Raw genomic sequence first — 23,269 nt, 5'->3', positions numbered from 1 at the left:
TTATTTTCGACCAAGTTGGCTAACCCATCTTTTACTAAGATTTAATACATTATCACCTCCAGTGCAATGATTTTCAAACTTTATAAACTGACTCACAGAAAGGAATACGTTTTACATTGTAAAACACTTTACACATACATATGTATGTAAAAATATCACCAATGAAAATTTTACAAATGATACTCTGGTGAATTGACTGTTTATGACATGTTCTGTTATTTTCCATTATATTTTATTTCAGTTTTTAAAATTAATGTTTATCATGATGACATTAATGGGTTACAAGCTATATAGCTTAAAAACATAGCTGCAGGAAGCTTTTTCATGAGCATCTTTCACATGCTTTCATTATGCTCTACATGATCAATATTACTGTATTTTGGAGTAACACTGCTATTGTTATAATTAAATATCTTTCTCCTTTCTAGGTTGTGTGTCTCCTTAACCATTAGCGATAATATGTAATTTTTTGTCTCTATAAATTTATTTGTACTATATTTTTGTAGAATTGATACCTCTAGAAAACTCATACTGAACATAACATGTCTAAAAAGTTCTCAACTTTGCATTTGTGTAGATTTTATTTTGAGGAAACTGCTTAGGCACATAGTAACATAAAGAAAGGAAACTTTTAATAATATATATTATGTTTTTTTGAGTTGTCCACGTATAATTTTCTCCTTTGCAGTACCGTAAATATTGTTCATGATCAAGAATAATATGTCAAAATAAAAGAAATGTGACTTCTTCTCAGGGAGAAAATAGGCCTTCTTGTGCTAGTGGGAAATATTCTGTATATAAAATAAATCTCTCAGGCCAGTCATATTTTTATAGTTCTGTTAATAGAATTTTCCCTTCAGTTATCTTAAATTGTTGTTCTTTTTCAGTCATTATTCAATCTTTTGGAATTTAGAAGACTAGTTCTGAATTACAAGCCTCCATCAAATGTTCAAGATTTACCCCGAAACCAAAAGGTAAAATAATGAAAAATTTTTAAGCAGAGTATATGTGGTCTTCATATTCTTTTATCTGTGCTTGCTTTTGGGAAATTTGCCAAATCAAATCTGAAATAGTGTCAAATTTGAATGTGAACCTATTAATCTCAGCTACAACAGTAACTTCCTATTCTTGGTTAGTATATTGTAAATATGAATTTTTCTTCACCTGTGTGTCAGTAATAGGCCAATTTTTTTGTTTCATTTTAGTAATTGCTTTTTTCTTCTTTTTTATGGATGTCAAATTTCAGTAAATTTTATAGGTTACCATTTACAATTTAAGGTCTTTACTCAGTTGCCTCCTGAAAAATTGTGTGGAAATCAAAAATTTATCAGTTATTTCTGTAGATGAGCTCTTTAAAAGGTTAGTTTTGCATTAGTTGTCTTTGCTGTGCAAATCTGTAACTTCTAATATTGTTAGGCAATATAATGTGACAGAGAGCACAGGCATCAGGACCACATTTCCTGGGTTCTGGCTGTGGATCTACTTGATCTAGTTACTGCTTGTTTTCCTTATCTGAAAAGCATAAATAATAACAGCAGTTATTTTATAGAGTTCCTGCGAGAATTAAATGAGATAAAACACAAAGGACTTAGAAGTACCTGGTACATAGTAAGTACTAGGTGTCAGCTATTGCTAGTTATTATACTGTTCATATTAGCTTTTCAAAAGATAGGACTGATTTGCACGCAGAAATTCATACTTAATGAAAAAAATTAATTATGGAGATGATATCCTTGAGTGTAAGACTTCAGTGATCTTGTCATAAAGAAACTGTAGCCCTAAATGGGACTGGTTGCAAAGACAATGAAGTTAAAGTTTTAGGTTTCAGTAAAGTGTTGAACTTTGTGTGACCTATTGTTAATAGTAATAATATGTTATTAAATTATGTTTTCCTTTTAGTGTCTAATTTTGTAAACTACTTTTCCTGAAAACATGTGAAACATTTATAATGCTAGCTAGTGGGAATATAATTTGATTTATAACCAGCTTTTCAGGCCGTAATCTTTGGCCATAAAGTGTCAGACTGATAAGCCATTTTCAAAAGGGAAGCAAGATCACTTGACCAACTACTCATACTTCCAGAGAAATTAAGCAAACACCTTTCAGTCATTACAGTGTTTACATGAAACTTTTTGGACTGTTTCCTCCCTCTGTCACAATTTGGTTAGTTCGTTGTTCTGATGTCTTGGTTGAAGTATATTTATAATTCACATGATTATTTAGAATTATTACTTGCAATTAGAAAAATATCTAGATAATCCTCCTAGTACTTGGAAATTATTTACACCACTAAATAATCCCAGGAACAAAGAACAAATCAAAGAAGAAATTTCAGGGTATTCTGAACTGAATAAAAATTAAAACATGATGTATCAAAATTAGAGGGATTTAGCTAAAACAGTGGTTAGTGGAAAATACATGAACTAAATGCCTTATTAGAAAATAAGTATTGTTTCAAATTAATGGCATCAGATTGCATCAAGAAATTAGGGAGGACCGCCTGCCGATGCAGGGGACACGGGTTCGTGCCCCGGTCCGGGAAGATTCCACATGCCGCGGAGCGGCTGGGCCCGTGAGCCATGGCCACTGAACCTGCGTGTCCGGAGCCTGTGCTCCGCAACGGGAGAGGCCACAACAGTGAGAGGCCTGCGTATCGCCAAAAAAAAGAAATTAGGGAGGAAAAGCTCGTTAATTTGAAAGCAGAAGAAAGGAAATAATAAAGACAAGTACATAAATCAATGAATTAGACATCAGGAAAACAGTAGAGAAAAATTAATGGAACCACAAGCTGCTGCTTAAGAAAGTTGGTAAAATTGATAACCTTCTAAGTAGACTGAGTAAGAAAAAAGAGGGAAGAAACAAATTACCAAAATAAAGAATAAAAGAGGGGCACATCACTGCATATTCTGTAGACAATAAAAGAGAATAGTGGAATATTATAAACAACAAGCAAATATTTTAAAAGCTAACAGCTATTGAAACTGATGAAAAGATAGATAACCTGAGTATCTCTATATTATATTAAAGAAATTGAATTTTTAGTTAAGAACCTACCCACCAAAAAAAAAAAAAAAATCAATAGCAACGTTTATTGGTGAGTTATACCAAACATATAAGGAAGAAATAATAGCAATTCTCTACATGTTTTCCCAGAAAATTGAAGAAGAGGTAAAACTTCCAAATTTACTCTATGAGACCAGCATTACGCTGAAACCAAAAGTAGAAAAATATATTTCAAGAAAAGAAAACTACAGACCAATATTCCTCATGAATAATAGAACCAAGAATTGTCAGATTTTTGGCAAGTTGAATGCTGTAGTACATATAAAGGATAATAATACCTCATTGGCAGGTGGGGATTATCCAGGACTGAAAGATTGGTTTAGTGTTCAAAAATCAGTATAATTCATCATATTAACATATTAGACAAGAAGAGCCATATGACTATCTCAGTAGATGAAGAAAAAGGATTTGAAAAAAGCTAACATATTTATGACAAAATCTCTCAGAAACTAGGAATAGTAAAAAAACTTTTTTATCCTGATAAAACTCATTTATGAGAAAGTTACAACTAATTATAATACTTTATGGTGTAAGACTGAATCCTTTTCCTCAAAGATCAGGAACAAACAAGATGTCCCTCACCACTTTTCTATTAAACATTAGACTGGAGTTCTTAACCAGTGCTGTAAGGTAAGAAAAAGAAATAAGTGTGCAGATTGGAAAGGAAGAAACAAAGCTGTCTTTTCATTTATATGACTGATTGTCTATTTAGAAAATCCTAAGTACTCTACTAAAAAAAAAAAAGATGCTAGAATCAAGAAGTGAGTTCATTCAGCAACATTACATGATACAAGGCAAACATACAAAAATCAACTATATTTCTTAATACTAGCAACACACAATTGGGAATTTAAATTAAAAAATACTCATGTAAGACAGCATAAAATATGGAATATTAGAGATAAAGTAGACAAAAGATAATGGAAAACTACAAAACATTGCTGAGAGAAATTAAAGAAATAAAGAGATACACTGTGTTCATGGATCAGGGGATTCAATTTTTTTAAGATATCAGTTGTCCCCAGTTTAATCTATAGAATCAGTGCAATCCAGTTATAATCCCAGCAGGCATTTTCATAGGAATTGACGAATTGATTGTAAAAATTTATATGCAAAATCAAAGGATGTGGAATAGCCATAGCAGTTTTAAAGAGAAAGGCAGTGTTGGAGGAATTAATTATTTGGCTACAATGATCAAGACACTGTTATTGGTGAAAAGATAGTCATATAGATCAGTAGAACAGAATAGAGAGTCCAGAAATAGAACAACACATATAGGGGTAATTGGTTTTAATCACAGTTGCCAAAACAATTCAATGGTCAAAAGAAAATCTTTTAAACCAATGATGTCTTAGACAGAAAAATACTTTTCAACCTTTACAGGACACTATTTATGAAAAAAAAATCACAATGAACTATAGACCTAAAACAAAGAACTAAAACTATAAAAATTCTTGAGGAAAACAGAAAATTTTAGGGTTCTGGATTAAGAGAAGATTTCTTAAGAAGGACAATAAACAGGCACAAATCATACAAGAAAAAAATTGATGTTTCATTTTCATCAAAATGAAAATCTTGTCTTTGAAAAATCATACAAAATGAAAAGGCAAGCCACAGATTGGGAGAAAATATTAGCAAAACATATATCACACAAAGGAATTGTGCCTAAAATATATACAGAACTTTTACATCTCAATAGTAAGACAAGTAACCTATTACTATATTGGGAAAAATATCTCAACAGATTACAACACCAAAGAAGATACACAGATTGTAAATAGCTACATGAAATGATGCTCAGTGTTACTAGTCCTTAGGCCAAATGCAAGTTAAAATGAGGGGTGCCACTAGAAGAACTAAAGTTAAAAAATATAGCCCATATCCAAGTGTTTTAGAATGTGGACCTAGAACTCATTACACTGCCAGTGAGAATATAAAGTAGTTAAATGCCTTTGGAAAACAGTTTGTTTGTTTCTTAAAATCATCTACCATACAGCCTTGCCATTTCCCTTCAGTTCTTTACTCAAGAGGAATGAAACTGTATGTCCACACAAAGCCACATCCAGTAATATCCACTGCAGCTGGAACAGGTTAATGGATAAATAAGTTGTGGTCTGTCCACACAATGAAATCCCACTCAGCAATAAAGTGGAATTAATTATTAATGTACATAAACATATGGATGAAGTTCAAAATAATTATGCCGATTGCAGGAAACCATTGACTAAAATGAGCACGTAGAGTATGATTTGATTTATATAAATTTCTAGAAAGTGTAAAGTAACCATGGTCACCTGGGAATGATTAGGGAGGGGAGTGAGGGATGAAGAAAGTTTTGGGGGTGATGGACAGGTATGTTATTGATTGTGGTGATACATTCATGGATGTATACATATGTGAAGCTTGTAAAATTGTGCACTTTCTAATGTACAGTATATTGTACATCAGTTATATCTTGATAAATCTGTTTAAAAAAGATAAAGAATTGTGTTTGAATAATTTCTAGATGTGGTATTTTCATAATTTATGCAGTGGCTAGTCTTAACAGCAACCACTCATTTTGCCTTTTGAAATTCAAGATTTTCTAGCCACAGGAATTGGCTGAGAGCAAAAACTGTTTTATTAAAGTATTTAACTTTTCACATATGTGTCTCAGCAGAATTTCACTTGATTTTCAAAAGTCATTTATTTCATTCTTGTCACTTGGCAAGGAATGTCTCAAAAAACTGCCTTGCCTTAGGTACAGTGATAAATGAAGAAATCGATCACAAGAAATTAAGGAGATTTCCGAAAATTATTTTATGGATTAAAAATTTTAACATTTACACTCTTGAAACCTATTTATATAGGGCACTTGTTGGGGAATAGTAAGTACCACAGAAAAATCATGGATTAATTTTTTATCTCATTTAAAACTTGCATTTTATCTTTATCATCAATGATGGAACTTATTATGCTTAAATAAAATCCATGTTTTCTATAACAGCATTTTTATGTTAGACTTTATGTACTTTCTGATTGCTGTAATGGGTATGTAGTTTTTAGATCAAATAAATATTTGGAATCAATTTTATTCCTTTACACCTATTTCTTAGGACTGCTTTTTAATGTATCGTGGGAGCAACTGTTTCTGTATTAATTGATTATATTATTCTGGGTAACTGTACACACACAGACACACACTGCTACAAAACTGCAAACTTGGAAAATTTTTCTAATATTTAAATAGTATATGTAAGCTTTATCTGTTAAAATTGTTATTTCAGGAGCTAACCATAGTAAGAACTTCCTGTCTGATTTGTTAATGCATTTCACTAAGACATGTGAATTACATTCTTATAAAAAGTTTTCTTCTTATTTTAAAATAAATTGTTTGTGATTGATAATATTGGGTTGTTTTTGTTCCTTATGGAAGGAGAAGAAAAACAATAGTGAGTTTTCAAAGGAACACTAGAATGATGATACATTAGTCTAATATTAGGATCTAGTCTAATTACTTATTAGACTAATGTGTCTGATAATTAGGATTTTCACATAACAGTGGCAGTAGTGATTCATTGCTGAATGAAAAACATTAATTTCAGTAGATGTGGAGTTTGAAGAGATCATTGACTTGGAGGGGCCTGGGAAGGCTTCATGGAGGAGGGGGATTTTTGCTTAAATGGGTTTATTGAGCGTAAAGTACTTAAGTAGTGCCTGGCACGTGGTTAGCACTCATTGAATGTTGGCTCTTGTTATTGCTGTCCTCAGCAGCAGCTGGGCTTTGCTGAATGGAAAGGATTATAATAAACAGAGTTAAATGAGGAGATTCTTGGCTGGGTAATGACATGATTTACTGTGAATATGTGGCATTTATTCTAAAATTGTGAGCTTAGTCTAGGTCCTCTGTTCTTTCCGTGTTTGACTTCTTCTTTCAGTCTCCTAGATGACAGGATCACTCTTCTTTTTTTATGATAATAGGAGTGCTAGATTCATCCCTAATCTATATTAGTTAAATTTTTGGTTAATTTTAAAATGAGTATTTCTTTACCAGTAAAGATTTTAATCTTCACTTAAGGATTTTTTCTTTTTTTTCAATAGGAGCATCGGAATTTGCCTTTTATGCGTGAGCTTCGGTATCTATTTGCACTTCTTGTTGGTACTAAAAGGAAATATGTTGATCCATCAAGAGCAGTTGAAATTCTTAAGGATGCTTTCAAATCAAATGACTCCCAGCAGGTAGCTTTGTTGTGCTTACTTAGTTATTAACTTTTTAATTTAATCTGATCTTTTCTTTAGCAGTTTTTTTCAAAGACAAATGACAAAGATGTTGTCATTTATCTTTATACAAATAAGCTGGAGCCATTCAAAACATTGTTTATTTGGAAGATTTACTTTTAAATTAAATAGTGATAATCTTGAAAGTATATGATAAATGAAGCTGTAATTTATATTAAAATTACTAAATGAAAGCAGTGGGTAAAATTAAGAATGTTCACAAATTTTTGATTAAAAATCTTCACCAAGGTGTGATAACCCAGTGTCAGTACAGTATACACGCTTTTGATATGCCTCTTTTTGCTGGCAGAAAGTAGTTTTCCGTAATTACTCAGAAAAGGTTTATGAGTGACATTAACTTTGTTATTTTATTTTTCTTTTATTTTTCTCTTATTGTTCTTTTATTTCCCAATCTTTATGTAGTGCTGTTTGGTTGCTTTTTATCAATTTTTTAGAAAGAATATTGGGAATTTTCCTATAAAAATAGAAAATGTCTATAAACAAACCAACATTTTCACATATAATGCGAGAAGTCAGAGAAATTAAAGAAGGAAAGTGGAAGAGAAGGAAAGAAAGTAGCAGAGAATAATAGCAACAGTGTTGGAAAAGATGACAGTGACATAATGGGCAAAAAATAAAGACGATACTTGAGAGGAGATTTAAAAAATCTGCTACGTTTGCAGTGTAGGTGTTGTAGTACTTGGATATATATCTGTTACATGGATGTGTGGAGAGCTGAAAGATGTCTGATTTTGCCACTGCCTTCACTGTGCTTTTTTTGTTTTAATTCATTTTTTATGGCAAAGATAAATGAACAAAAAAGGTGGTCACATCAGAATTTGCTTATATTTGTTGTTGTTTTCAGTTTTTCTCCCCCCAACATTTTCTTCTAAAGAATATTGTAAGTAGGAAACCTTTTTGTTTCTTGTCATATATAACGTTGAAGGGTAAGTAATGTTATAAAAAAGTATAGAAAGTCATTTTAAAGTCTTATATTAGTTTGCTAGGACAGCTGTAACAGATTACCACAAACCGAGTGATTTCAAGACAATAGAAAATGATTCTCTTATAGTTCTAGAAGCCAGAAGTTCAAAATAAAGGTGTTGGCAGGGCTGTGCTCCCTCCGGTGGCTCTAAAGGAGAATGCTTCCTTGCCTCCACCATCTGGTGACCCCTGATGTTCCTTGGCTTGTGGTGCCAATCTCTTGTCTTCATCTTTACATGACCTTTTCCCCTGTATGTCTGTGTGCCTGCTCATTTTTTTCCCTCTTAATTTTAAGAGTACCCATCATTGGATTTAGGGCCTACCTTAAACCAGGATGATCTCATCTTGAGATCCGTACCTTCCTTACATCTGCAAAGACTCTTATTCCAAATACAGACAGATTCTGAAGATCCAAGTGGACATATATTTTGACAGGCCTCAATTTAACCCACTATGGGTGGTATGGATGTTTATAACTGGCATTTTGTGTTAAGTTTAGTTGTCTTTATATGGCCTTGGAGCAATTTATTTAAGCTTCCTAGACCGTAGTTTCAACATTTTAAAGGTAAATAGGTTGGCCCAGATGCTTTTCAAAGAACATCTAGCTGTGAAAATGTATAATAGTAAGTTTGTTTTATATCTGGGACTATTTTGATAAAGGCGAATTGCTTACACTTATTTATCTGTTTTTGGGAAGTCATAGTAGAGTTGCTTTATCCCCCCCAGCCCACCCCAGCCCACTCCAGCCCACTCCACTCCCCATGCAGTTTCTATACAAACCTGTTTGCTGTGCTCCAGGTCGGAGTGTTGAAAGAATTTTATTGTAATGGACAAGTACAGCTGCCACTGCTTATTCCTGTTTATCTATGTCAGGTGATCTAGGACCGAAGGGATGGCAAAAGGTGAAGACTGTTCTGGTTCTGATTGGAGAATCAGTTCGAAGTTCATGAGGTGGTAGACTTGATAGTCGGGGAGTCAGTGATTAATTAGGCTCAACCTATCCAAATTAACACATATCTTAGTAAAATCGGATATGGCTTAAAAAGTTGTGCGTTAACAGTTGAACTGAAAAAATGAATTGTTTAAAAACACATATTCCTTCTAAGACAGAAACCGGTAATACATCTTTATATAATGAAGAACTCTTTGGTAATGTGGGTCCTTCATTTTATAAAGATTCATTAGAGAGCTCTTTGTGGAGGGGTAATAACTTTTTAAAAATCTCATTGATAAATTTGAATTTATACACACACACACACACACATATATTTTTCCCTCCTAAGGTGAAACCCAGTTACATGATTATTAATAGAATGCTTGTTTTTCTCAAATACTGATTTTATGCTCTGGTTAAGTTATAAATATTTCTTGCATTTGATGTGAAACATTTCATATGATACCATTGTGAGGAGTCAGTTAATTATACGTTTGAAAAGACTGGCTGTAAGTTTTATGTTGCAGTATTTAGTGTTTTCATTGGTAGGCTTGAATATCAACAAGACTTTTTTTTTCCCCCTACAGCAAGACGTGAGTGAGTTTACACACAAATTATTAGATTGGTTAGAAGATGCCTTCCAAATGAAAGCTGAAGAGGAGACGTAAGTTACTGTGAAATTTAGTGATGGAGATAAATTAGGAGATCGATAACACTCATTTTTTTTTCTTATGTATTCAGTGTCAACAGAGAAATAAGAATCTGAGATAAGTGTGTGGAAACCCAAATGTTATCTGTATTATTGACAAGCTGTTTGGAATTTGTTGCCGCAAATGTTGGGTAGCTTTAGATGTCCAATATAAGGTCAGAATCTAATGAGAGATATCTAAGAAGTGATCCTTGAAAAAGCTAACCCCACATCCTCATTTCTTATTCCATGAAGTCATATTCCATGAAGAAGAATGGGTCAGTGGTAGGGAAACATGCAGGGAGTAATAATTCTGATGAAATCTTTTTACATGGAATCGTGAGGACATTCATGATTCCTTCCATGTAAAGTTTCTCCTTAACATTCCCTGGGGCTTTTTATTTTGTGCCCATTTGGTTGAACCACTAAGACACTGGTCATTTAAAATATATGGGCAGACCTCCTTAAGGGAAGAAATGCACACACTTTCAGGGTGTTCCTACTCCCACTCTTCTGAGGCCAGTCTCCTAACACCAAACATTGGTTCCTTTGCGCATCTTCTGAAACATTGGTGGACCATTTAGGATTTTCCACTGCAGGTTCTGATGTGATTCTACAAAGATGCATTACGTAAATTAACACCTAGAATACAGGCAAAAATCCAAGGCTGAAAATTCTTTCCTTCTCTTTTTATCTATTTTTGTTTTTATTTCTTCTTCTTCCAGTTTTATTGAGATATAATTGACATAACAGCACTGTGTAAGTTTGAAGTATACAGCATAATTCTTTGACTTACATACATCATAAAATAATTACCACAATAAGTTTAGTGAACATCTGTCATCTCATATAGATACAAAATATAAGAAAAAGAAAAATATTTATTCCTTATGACGAGAACTCTTAGAATTTATTCTTACAAATTTCAAATATAACATACAGCAGTGTTAATTGTATTAATCATTTCAGTACTTATTTATCTTATAACTGGAAGTTTGTACCTTTTGACCACCTTCGTCATTATACAAAGATATTCGATTATTATTGACTATATTCCCCATGCTGTACATCCCTGTGACTCACTTATTTTGTAACTAGAAGTTTCTACCTCTTAATTTCCCTCACCTACTTCACTCATCCCCTGCCACCATCCACTTTTGTTCTCTGTATCTATGACTCTGTTCTGTTTTATGTTTGTTCATTTGTTTTTTAGATTCCATATGTGAGTGAAATGATACAATATTTGTCTTCCTCTGTCTGACTTATTTCACTTAGCATAATACCCTCTAGGTCTATCCATGTTATCACAAATGGCAAGGTTTCATTCTTTTTTTATGGCTGAATAATATTACATGGAATGTGTATACACACACACACACACACACATCTTTATCCATTTATCTATCAGTGGGCACTTAGGTTGCATCTGTATCTTAGCTATTGTGAATAATGCTGCAGTGAACTTAGGGGTGCATATATCTTTTTGAATTAGTGTTTTTGTTTTCTTTGGATAAGTATCCAGAAGTGGAATTGCTGGATCATATATGGTAGTTCTGTTTTTAACTTTTTGACAGCCTCCATACTGTTTGGCATAGTGACTGCACCAATTTACATTACCACCAAGAATGCATGAGGGTTCCCTTTTCTCCACATTTTCACCAACGCTTGTTGTTTGCTGTCTTTCTTGTTTGTTTGTTTAGCCTCCATGTGTTTGTGTTTCTTACATTTTTTCCCTGTGATTTATTTCTAATCTCATAGTGTTGTGGTCAGAAAAGATGCTGGATATGATTTCAATTTTCTTAAATTTACTGAGGCTTGATTTGTGACCCAACATATGATCTATCCTGGAGAATATTCCGTGTGCACTTGAGAAGAAAATGTAATCTGCTGTTTTCGGATGGAATGTCCTATAATATCAATTAAATCTATCTGGTCTATTGTGTCATTTAAAGCTTGTGTTTCCTTATTAATTTTCTGTCTGGATGATCTGTCCATTGGTGTAAGTGAGGTGTTAAAGTCCCCCACTATTATTGTGTTACTGTCGATTTCCTCTTTTATAGCTATTAGCATTTGCCTTATGTATTGAGGTGCTCCTATATTGGGTGCATATATATTTATAATTGTTAATACGTTCTTCTTGGATCGATCATTTGATCATTATGTAATGTCCTTCCTTGTCTCTTGTAACATTCTTTATTTTAAAGTCTATTTTATCTGATATGAGTATTGCTACTCCAGCTTTCTTTTGATTTCCATTTTCATGGAATATCTTTTTCCATCCCCTCACTTTCCATCTGCATGTGTCCCTAGGTCTAAAGTGGGTCTTTTGTAGACAGCATATATATGGATCTTGTTTTCGTGTCCATTCAGCAAGCCTGTGTCTTTTGGTTGGAGCATTTAATCCATTTACACTTAAGGTAATTATCGATATGTATGTTCCTATTACCATTTTCTTAATTGTTTTCGGTTTGTTTTTGTAGGTCCTTTTCTTGTGTTTCCCACTTAGAGAAGTTCCTTTAGCATTTGTTGTAGAGGTGGTTTGGTGGTGCTGAATTCTCTTATCTTTTGTTTGTCTGTAAAGCTTTTGATTTCTCCATTGAATCTGAATGAGATCCTTGCTGGGTAGACTAATCTTGGTTGTAGGTTCTTCCCTTTCATCACTTTAAATATGTCCTGCCACTCCCTTCTGGCCTGCAGAGTTTCTGCTGAGAAATCAGCTGTTAACCTTATGGGAGTTCCCTTGTATGTTATTTGTCATTTTTTCATTGTTGCTTTTAATTACTTTATCTTTAATTTTTGTCAGTTTGATTACTATGTGTCTCGGCATGTTTCTCCTTGGGTTTATCCTGCCTTGGTCTCTCTGCGCTTCCTGGACTTGGGTGGCTATTTCCTTTCCCATGTTAGGGAAGTTTTCAACTATAATCTTTTCAGATATTTTCTCGGGTCCTTTCTAGGTCTCTTCTCCTTCTGGGACCCCTATAATGCGAATGTTGTTGCGTTTAATGTTGTCCCAGAGGTCTCTTAGGCTGTCTTCATTTCTTTTCATTCCTTTTTCTTTATTCTGTTCCGTGGCAGTGAATTCCACCATTCTGTCTTCCACGTCACTTATCCGTTCTTCTGCCTCAGTTATTCTGCTATTGATTCCTTCTAGTGTATTTTTCATTTCAGTCATTGTGTTGTTCATCTCTGTTTGTTTGTTCTTTAATTCTTCTAGGTCTTTGTTAAACATTTCTTGCATCTTCTCAATCTTTGCCTCCATTCTTTTTCTGAGGTCCTGGATCATCTTCACTATCATTATTCTCAATTCTTTTTTTGGAAGGTTGCCTATCTCCGCTTCATTTAGTTGTTTTTCTGGGGTTTTATCTTGTTCCTTCATCTGGTACATAGTTCTCTGCCTTTTCATTTTGTCTGTCTTTCTGTGAATGTGGTTTTCGTTCCACAGGCTGGAAGATTGTAGTTCTTCTTGCTTCTGCTGTCTGCCCTCTCGTGGCTGAGGCTATCTAAGAGGCTGTTGCAAGCTTCCTGCTGGGAGTGACTGGTGGTGGGTTGAGCTGGGTGTTGCTCTGTTGTCTTTTTGATAATAGCCATTCTGACAGTTGTGAGGTGATATATCATTGTGGTTTTGATTTGCATTTCCCTGATGATTAGTGATGTTGAGCATCTTTTCATGTGTCTGTTGGCCATCTGTATGTCTTCTGAGAAAAGTCTCTATTCAGCTCCTATGCCCATTTTCTTAATTAGGATTTTTTTAAATTTATATATATTGAATTGTATGAGTTCTTTGTATATTTTGTATATTAACCCCTTATCAGACATATCATTTGCAAATATCTTCTCCCATTTAGTAGGTCACCTTTTCATTTTGTTAATAGTTTCCTTTACTCTGCAGAAGCTTTTTAGTTTGATGTAGTCCCATTTGTTTATTTTTGCTTTTGTTTCCTTTGCCTGAGGAGACATATCCAAAAAAATTTTGCTAAGATTGAAGCCAAAAAGCCTACTGCCTATGTTTTCTTCTAAGAGTTTCATGGTTTCAGGTAGTCGTTAATACATTTTAAGTTTATTTTTGTATATGATGTAAGAAAGTGGTTTGATTTAATTCTTTTGCATGTAGCTGTCCAGTTTTCCCAACACCATTTACTGAAGAGGCTTTCTTTTCCCTATTGTATATTCTTGCCTCTTTTGTTATAGATTAATTGAGCATATAAGTGTGGGCTTATTTCTGGGCTCTCTGTTCTGTTCCATTTATCTACCTGTCTGTTTTTGTGCTGTTACTATACTCTTTTGATTTCCATAGCTTTGTAGTAGTATAGTTTGAAATGAGGTAGCATCATACCCTTGGTTTTAGCTAATAATTTTTTTACATATATCTATTCTTTTTCAGATTCTTTTCCCATATAGGTTATTACAGAGTATTGGTTAGAGTTCCCTGGGCTATACAGTAGGTCCTTGTTGATTATCTATTTTATATATAGTAGTGTGTATATGTTAATCACAACCTCCTAATTTATCCCTTCCCCTCCACCTTTCCCCTTTGGTAACCATAAGTTTGTTACCTATTTCTGTGAGCCTGTTTCTGTTTTGTAAAGTTCATTTGTATCATTTTTTTAGATTCCACATATAAGTGATATTGTATGATACTTGTCTTTGTCTGACTTACTTCACTTAGTATGATAATCTGTACTTCATCCATGTTGTTGCAGATGGCATTATTTCATTACTTTTTATGACTGAGTAATATTCCATTGTATATATGTACCACATGTTCTTTATCCGTTCATCTACCAGTGAATATTTAGGTTGCTTCCATGTCTTGGCTATTGTAAATAGTGCTGCAGTGAACATTGGGGTGCATGTATCTTTTTGAAGTATGGTTTTCTCCGGATATATGCCCAGGAGTAGGGCTGCTGGATCATATGATAGCTCTATTTTTAGTTTTTTAAGGAACCTTCATACTGTTCTCCATAGTGTCTGTACCACTTTATATTCCCACCAACAACATAGGAGGGTTCCCTTTTCTCTACGCCCTCTCCAGCATTTATTGTTTGTAGACTGTTTGATGATGGCCATTCTGACCAGTGTGAGGTGATACATCATTGTAGTTTTGACTTGCATTTCTCTAATAATTAGCAATGTTGAGCATCTTTACTTGTGTGTGTTGGTCATCTGTATGTTGTCTTTGGAGAAATGTCTATTTAGATCTGCCCATTTTTTTATGGGGTTATTATTATTAATTTTGATATTGAGCTGCATGAGCTGTCTCTGTATTTTGGAGATTAATCTCTGGTTGGTCGCATCTTTTACAAATATTTTTTTCCATTCTGTTGGTTGTCTTGTCATTTTGTTTATGGTTTCCTTTGCTATGCAAAGGCTTTTAAATTTAATTAGGTTCCATTTGTTTATTTTTGTTTTTAATTTTCGTTACTCTAGAAGGTGGATCCAAAAAATATTGCTGTGATTTATGTCAAAGAGTGTTCTGCTTATGTTTCCCTCGAAGAGTTTTATAGTATCTGGTCTTACATTTAGGTCTTTAATCCATTTTGAGTTTATTTTTCTGTATGGTGTTAGCAAATGCTCTAATTTCATTCTTTTATATATAGCTGTGCAGTTTTCCCAGCACCACTTATTGAGGAGACTGTTTTTTCTCCATTGTATATTCTTGCCTCCTTTGTCATAGATTAATTGACTGTAGGTGCATGGTTTTATTTCTGGGCTTTCTATCGTGTTCCATTGATCTGCAAGTCACTCTCTGTGCCATTACCATACTGTTTTCATTACTGTAGCTAATGTCAGGGAGCCTGATTACTCCAGCTCAGTTTTTCTTTCTCAAAATTGCTTTTGGTATTTGGGGTCCTTTGTTTCCGTACAAGTTTTAAGATTTTTTTTGTTGTAGATCGACAAAAAATGCCATTTGTAATTTGGTAGGGATTACATTGAATCTGTAGATTACCTTGGGTAGTGTAGTCATTTTGACAATGCTGATTCTTCCAATCCAAGAACATGGTATATCTTTCCATCTATTTGTATCATCTTCGATTTCTTTCATCAGTATCTTATAGTTTTCGGAGTACAGGTCTTTTGCCTCCTTAGGTAGGTTTATTCCTAGGTAATTTATTCTTTTTTATGTGATGGCAAATGGGATTGTTTCCTTAATTTCTCTTTCAGATCTTTTGTTATTAGTTTAATGTAACAGATTTTTGTGTATTAACTTTGAATCCTGCAACTTTACCAAATTCATTGATGAGCTCTAGTAGTTTTCTGGTACCATCTTTAGGATCTTCTGTGTATAGTATCATGTCATCTTCAAACAGTGACAATTTTACTTCTATTCCAATTTGGATTCCTTTTATTTCTTTTTCTTCTCTGATTACCATGGCTAGGCCTTCCAAAACTATGCAGAATAGAAGTGGCTAGAGTGGACATCCTTGTCTTGTTCCTGATCTTAAAGGAAATGCTTTCAGTTTTTCACCATTGAGTATGATGTTAGCTGTGGGTTTTGTCATACATGGCCTTTATTATGTTGAGGTAGGTTCCCTCTATGCCCACTTTCTGGAGCGTGTTTATCATAAATGGGTGTTGAATTTTGATAAAAGCTTTTTCTGCATCTATTGAGATGATCGTATGGTTTTTAATCTTCAGTTTATTAATGTGGTGTATCACACTGATTGATTTGCAGATATCGAAAAGTTCTTGCATCTCTGGGATAAATCCCACTTTATCAAGGTGTATAATCCTTTTAATGTGTTTTTGGATTCAGTTTGCTAGTATTTTGTTGAGGATTTTTGCATCTATGTTCATTAGTGATATCGGCCTTTAATTTTCTTGTTTTTTTGGTATCTTTGGTATTACTGTCAGGGTGATGGTGGCCTCATAGAATGAGTTTGGAGTGTTCCTTCCTCTGCAATTTTTTTTTTTTTTTTTTTTTGGTACGCGGGCCTCTCACTGCTGTGGCCTCTCCCGTTGCGGAGCACAGGCTCTGGACGCGCAGGCTCAGCAGCCATGGCTCACGGGCCCAGCCGCTCCGCGGCATGTGGGATCCTCCCGGACCGGGGCACGAACCCGCGTCCCCTGCATCGGCAGGCGGACTCTCAACCACTGCGCCACCAGGGAAGCCCCCTTCTGCAATTTTTGAAATAGTTTCAGAAGGATACCTGTTAACTATTCACTAAATGTTTGATAGAATTCACCTGTGAAGCCATCTGGTCCTGGGCTTTTGTTTGTTGGAAGCTTTTATATCACAGTTTCAATTTTAGTGCTTGTGATTGGTCTGTTCATATTTCCTATTTCTTCCTGGTTCAGTTTTGCGAGATTGTACCTTTCTAAGAATTTTTCCATTTCTTCTAAGTTGTCCATTTTATTGTTATATAATTGCTTATAGTAGTCTCCTATGCTCCTTTTTATTTCTGTGGTGTCAGTTGTAACTTCTCCTCTTTTTTTTTTTTTCTAATTTTATTGATTTGAGCCATCACCCTCTTTTTCTTCATGAGTCTGGCTATAGGTTATCAATTTTGTTTGACTTTTCAAAGAGCTAGGTTTTAGCTTCATTGATCTTTTTTATTTTTTTTTCCATCTCTTTAATTTATTTCTGTTGTAATCTTTCTGATTTCTTTCCTTCTGCTAACTTTGAGTTTTGTTTGTTGTTCTTTCTCTAGTTGCTTTAGGTGTAAGGTTAGGTTGCTTACCTGGGATGTTTCTTCTTTCCTGAGGTAAGATTGTATTGCTATAAACTTCCCTCTTAGAACTGCTTTTGCTGTGTACCATAGGTTTCGGATCATCATGTTTTCGTTTTCATTCATCTCTAGGTATTTTTTGATTTCCTCTTTGACTTCTTCAGTGATCCATTGGTTACTTAGTAGCATATGGTTTAGCCTCCACGTGTTGGTGTTTTTTTAGTTTTTTCTCATATTTTTTGTCTGATCTCGTAGTGTCGTGGTCGGAAAAGATGTTTGATACGATTTCAATCTCAAATTTATAGAGGCTTGCTTTATGGCTCATGATGTGATCTGTGCTGGAGTATGTTCCATGTTCACTTGAAAAGATTGTGTATTCTGCTACTTTCAGATGGAACGCTCTATAAATATCAATTAAGTCTATGTGATTTAGTGTGTCATTTAAGGCCTGTGCTTCCTTATTGATTTTCTGTCTGGATGATCTGTCTATTGATGAAAGTGGGCTGTTAACGTTCTCCACTGTTATTGTTTTACTGTTGATTTCTCCTTTCATGGCTGTTAGCATTTGCCTTCTATGTTGAGGTGCTCCTATGTTGGATGCATATATATTTACAATTGTTTTGTCTTCTTGTACTTTTCCCTTGATTATTATGTAATGTCCTTCTTTGTCTCTTGTAACAGTCTTTATTTTAAAGTCTATTTTGTCTGATATGAATTTTGCGACTCCAGCTTTCTTTTGATTTCCATTTGTATGAAATACCTTTGTCAATCCCCTCACTTTCAGTCTGTATGTGTCCCTAGATCTGAAGTGGGTCTCTTGCAGACAGCATACATAAGGTTCTTGTTTTTGCATCCATTCATCCAGTCTCTATCTTTTGGTTGGAGCATTTAACCCATTTATGTTTAAGGTCATTACTGATACATACTTACTGCCATTTTGTTAATTGTTTTGGGTTTGTTTTTGCAAGTCTTTTTTCTTCCCTTCCTATTTTATTATCTTGTGATTTGATGACTGTCTTTAGTGTTGTGTTTGTATTGCTTTTTCTTTTTTTGTGTGTGTATCTATTATAGATTTTTGGTTTGTGGTTATCATGAAGTTTTGATGTAGCAATCCATATGTATATACAAGATTGTTTTAAGTTTCTGGTCTCTTAATTTCAAATGCATTTCCAGTATTCTATATTTGTACTCACCTCTTCTCACAGTTGCTGGTTTTGATACCATATTTATGTATGTATATATTTCCTACCTTTGCTGTATTTTTGCCTTTACTGGTGAGGTTTCCCATTTGTAATTTTCTTGTTTCTAGTTGTGGCCTTTTCTTTTCTGCCTAGAGAAATTCGTTTAGAATTTGTTGTAAAGTAGGTTTGGTGTTGCTGAATTCTCTTAGCTTTTGCTGGTCTGTAAAGCTTTTGATTTCTCTTTTGAATCTGAACGAAAGCTTTGCTGGGTAGAGTATAAGAATATACTTGTAGGGTTTTTTCCCTTCATCACTTTAGATATATGTGTTAGTCCATTCTGGCCTGCAGAGTTTCTGCTAAAAAATCAACCGATAACCTTATAGAGATTCCCTTGTATGTTATTTGTTGCTTTTAATATTTTCTCTTTGTCTTTAACTTTTGTCAATTTGATTAATATGTGTCTTGGTGTGTTCCTCCTTGGGTTTATCCTGTATGGCACTCTCTGTGCTTCCTGGACTTGGGTGACTGTTTCCTTTCCCATGTTAGGTAAGTTTTCAGCTATTATCTTTTCAAATGTTTTCTCAGGCCCTTTCCTCTCCTTATGGGACCTCTATAGTACGAATGTTCGTGCATTTAATGTTGTCCCAGAGATCTCTTAAACTGTCCTCATTTCTTTTATTCTTTTTTCATTATTCTGTTCCACAGCAGTGATTTTCACCATTCTGTCTTCCAGCTCACTTATCCATTCTTCTGCCTCATTTATTCTGCTATTGATTCATTCTAGTGTGTTTTTCATTGTAGATATTGTATTGTTGAACTCTGTTTGCTCTTTAAATCTTCTAGCTCCTTGTTAAACATTCCCTATATCTTCTTGGTCTGTGCTTCTGTTCTTTTTTCAAGATCTTGGGTCATCTTTACTATTACTCTGAATTCTTTTTCAGTTAGATTGCCTGTCTCCACTTCACCTAGTTGTTCTTCTGGGGTTTTATCTTGTTACTTCATCTGGAACATATTCCTCTGCTTTGCAGTGTCACAGGCTGCAGAATTGTAGTTCCTCTTGCTTCTGGTGTCTGACCCCTGGTAGGTGAGGCTGGTCTAAGTAGCTTGTGTAGGCTTCCAGGTGGGAGGGAGTGATACCTGCCCACTGGTGGGTGGAGCTGGGTCTTGTCTCTGTGGTGAGCAGGACCCTGTCAAGCAGTGTGTTCAGAAGCAGCTGTGGGTTCAGGAAAACTTTAAGCAGCCTGTCTGCTGATGGGTGGGACTGTGTTCCTACCCTGTTGGTTGTTTGGCCTGCAGCATCCCAGCACTGGAGCCTAAGGGCTCTTGGGTGGGACCAGGTCTTTGCATCAAAATGGTGACCTCCAGGACAGCTCACGCCAATGAGTACTCACCAGTACCTCTGCCACCAGTGTCCTTGTTCCTGCAGTGAGCCAGAGCCGCCCCCTGCCTCCCCAGGAGACCTTCCAAGACCAGCAGGTAGGTCTGGCCCAGGCTCCTATGAAGTCACTGCTTTTTCCCCTGGGTCCCGGTGTGCACAAGACCCTGTGTTCACCCTCCAAGAGTGGCATTTCTGTTTCCCCCAGTCCTGTGGAGTTCCTGTGATCAAGCCCTGCTGGCCTTCAAAGCAAATGCTCTGGGGGCTCCTCCTCCTAATGCCAGATGCCCAGACTGGGTAGCCTGATGTGGGGCTCAGAACTCTCTTTCCTGTGGGAGAACCTCTGCAGTATAATTATTTTCTAGTTTGTGGGTTGTCCACCCAGCATGTATGGGATTTGATCACGAATACACCCCTCCTACCTTCTCACTGTGGCTTTTTCCTTGTCTTTGGAACTAGAGTATCCTTTTTTGGTTGGTTTCAGTCATTTTTTGTCAATGGTTGTTCAGCAGGTAATTGTAATTTTGGTGTTTGTGTGAGAGACAGCTAGCTCAGGTCCTTCTACTTGGCCATCTTGTCTGCTCCTAGATAACTTAAAGAGCACTGACTTTGATGATAAAAACCAAGTCCTAGCCAATCTGCCAACTAGCTGTGTAAACCTCAGACAAGTTGTGCCTTTCTGAGCAATAATTTTCTCATTCCGAAAAAGGAGTTGCACTTACATGTGCTTTCCCACCAGGCACTTAAAACCAAACTCAGAGGCCCTGCACCACCTCATACCGGTTCCAGCTGGGTTACTAGGGGCAGCTTGATACTTTTGGTTTTGCTCTTTTTTCTCAAGATTGTTTTGTGTATTCAGGGTCTTTTGTGTTTCCATACAAATTTTAGAATTATTTGTTCTAGTGTTGTGAAAACTGCCTTTGGTATTTTTATAGAGATACATTGAATCTGTAGATTGCTTTGGGTAGTATGATCATTTTAACAATACTAATTCTTCCAATCCATGATCACCATATATGTTTCCATTTGTTTATGTCTGCAGTTTCTTTCATCAGTTTCCTAGTTTTCTGAGTACAGGTCTTTTACTTTCTTAGTTAGAGGTATCATTTCTTTTTCTATTTTAAAATTATGGCCAGCCTTATTATCCAAAAAAAGGCATAATAACATAGTCTGCAATGAGATTGAATTAAAGTAAAAATATTCTAATTATATACTGTTAACAACTACGAGATGCTTCTAAAATTTTATATAGCCCTCCTCATTTGTTCTCAAATTCTCAGGGGAAAAGTAAGTTTCCAAATTATATCCACTTGATCTTTTAAGGCAAAATCCAAACAAATTATGCTTAAAAGTCATATTCTTTTGTCCCTTGGTTGCAGTCTAACAAAAAAGAAATCATTTTTGACTTTCTGAGTTTGTTCAGCCTTTACACTACAGGCATGTCTTTTCTGTGCCTGAATTGAGTTGAGGTTCTTCAGATGAAGTCTGTATTCTCTTTCACTTGTATGTGTGTAGTTCTTTCAGTCCTTCAAATGTTGAATTTCATATACTCTAATTTTAGATTTTGAAGGATTATTAGGACACATGATTAATATTGATCTCTTACTTTTGAAATCTTGAAACAAAAGCAGAACTTCAGCCCTTTAACTTTCAGTCCAGCTATAATATTCCTAGATCTTAGTGCAATCCAGACTCAAGTTATTGTTGCTAAAGACCGGGGCAGAAAATCTGGATAATATCATAAATGGAGGCAATCATCATGGTTTTAGTTCTGCCAAGATGCCTGTCATTAAGGGCCAATTGGTCTTAGACAACTACTTATAAACTTATGTTGGAAGAAATCTCTCGAGATTATACTGCTGAATCTGCAGTTTCTGAGGGAAAAAGTTCTACTGTTGGAAACTGTCTTGAGAATGTGGCATTGAACAAAGCCGCTTCCTTCTTGGAATGTTTATGATGCTAACAGCTCTGGTCAGGTGCCCTTCTTTTCTGTCCACCAAAACTCTTAAGTTACATTTTTCTTAACGAGCTTCAGTTTGCTGGCCCTCAGTGCTGCACTGAATGTAAGCTCTTTCTAATAACATACTTTTGTGCCTAATGGTTGCTGCCATTGCATTGGTATGGGATTGCTTAGGCCTGTAAAACCTGCTTTCTAGGTAGTTTCTTTCTTCTCTTCGTGTTAGCTTCATTTGTAAATCTCCCCATCAGATTGCTGAACTGAATCTGCTGTTGATGCTTCTGAAACCTGAGTTCCAGCATCCAGTGAAGATCATCATCTCTATGATATGCTCTTTCCTCAGCTTTTGAAAGTTCTAGGCCTTGAGTATATTTCTTTCTGCTACTTTTTTTTTCTGGGCGGGATAGCCCTTTAAGGTTCAGTTACATATATGTTTTTTTCTTTCTTCTTTAAGGAAGGCTTGGCTGAATTTTTAATAGTTTAACCTGCTTCTTAGTTTCTACCTCATTCAGGACCATCTCTGTTTGATGGACGAGTATCTTCTCTTTCTCTTCTTTTGACTTTGTTTTCTGCCCTATAAATTTGTTTTTGTCTAACCTGTTCCTCTGTATTTTCTTGATAGGGTCCTCATAATGAGAGCTAGTGAAATATGAGTTAGGAGTATGCCCAAGTAATTTATTGTTCAAACATGCATTGTCCACCTTCACCTCTTTTGTGTTGCAGAATTCCACCAGGGTTCTGTCCTGTCAGACCAACAGACAGCCCATGTGTGGACTTGATCTATGATTGTCCACCCTTGCTCCTCTTTAGTAAAACTCATGTTCCTTGTACTTTTCCTTAGAGTTCCAACCCCCAAAATTTATTGAGCATGTTTCCTCAGAATGTGAACAATATCTGCATCCCCATCTATGATTACTGAGTCTCCTTGAAGTTCTCTCAGTAATTCTTTGAACGCTTTACCCTGAAATCCCTAGTTCCTCCTCAAATCTATCCAGATTTTCTATAAGCAGCTCATGTGGTAACCTATCTGCAACACAACTCCCTGATTACTCTTTATCTCTAGCCTTGGAAGACTGCCACTTGACTGTTTCCTGAATCCTGGTTATTTCTGAAAGGATCATTCTTTTCTGATTTTGGAGATCTTTCCTTATTACTCATTTACT

At 35.2% G+C, this 23,269-nt stretch overlaps 1 protein-coding gene across 2 annotated transcripts in view; it reads left to right on the top strand.

Annotated features, from left to right (window-relative positions):
- Window positions 1-23,269, top strand: part of USP25 (ubiquitin specific peptidase 25) — a 143,550-nt gene that overhangs the window by 52,160 nt on the left and 68,121 nt on the right. For both annotated transcript variants that reach the window (XM_081234059.1, XM_081234060.1), the window contains exons 6-8: window positions 888-974; window positions 7,144-7,281; window positions 9,826-9,902. In XM_081234059.1, the coding sequence (XP_081090185.1) occupies window positions 888-974; window positions 7,144-7,281; window positions 9,826-9,902 (302 nt within the window). The remainder of the gene's footprint in view (window positions 1-887; window positions 975-7,143; window positions 7,282-9,825; window positions 9,903-23,269) is intronic.

Source organism: Mesoplodon bidens (genome assembly GCF_964165515.1).
Source record: "Mesoplodon bidens genome assembly, chromosome: 5".
NCBI classification, from domain to species: domain Eukaryota; kingdom Metazoa; phylum Chordata; class Mammalia; order Artiodactyla; family Ziphiidae; genus Mesoplodon; species Mesoplodon bidens.
Note: the sequence above shows the minus strand (reverse complement) of the source record. Positions and strands in the feature narration are given on the sequence as shown.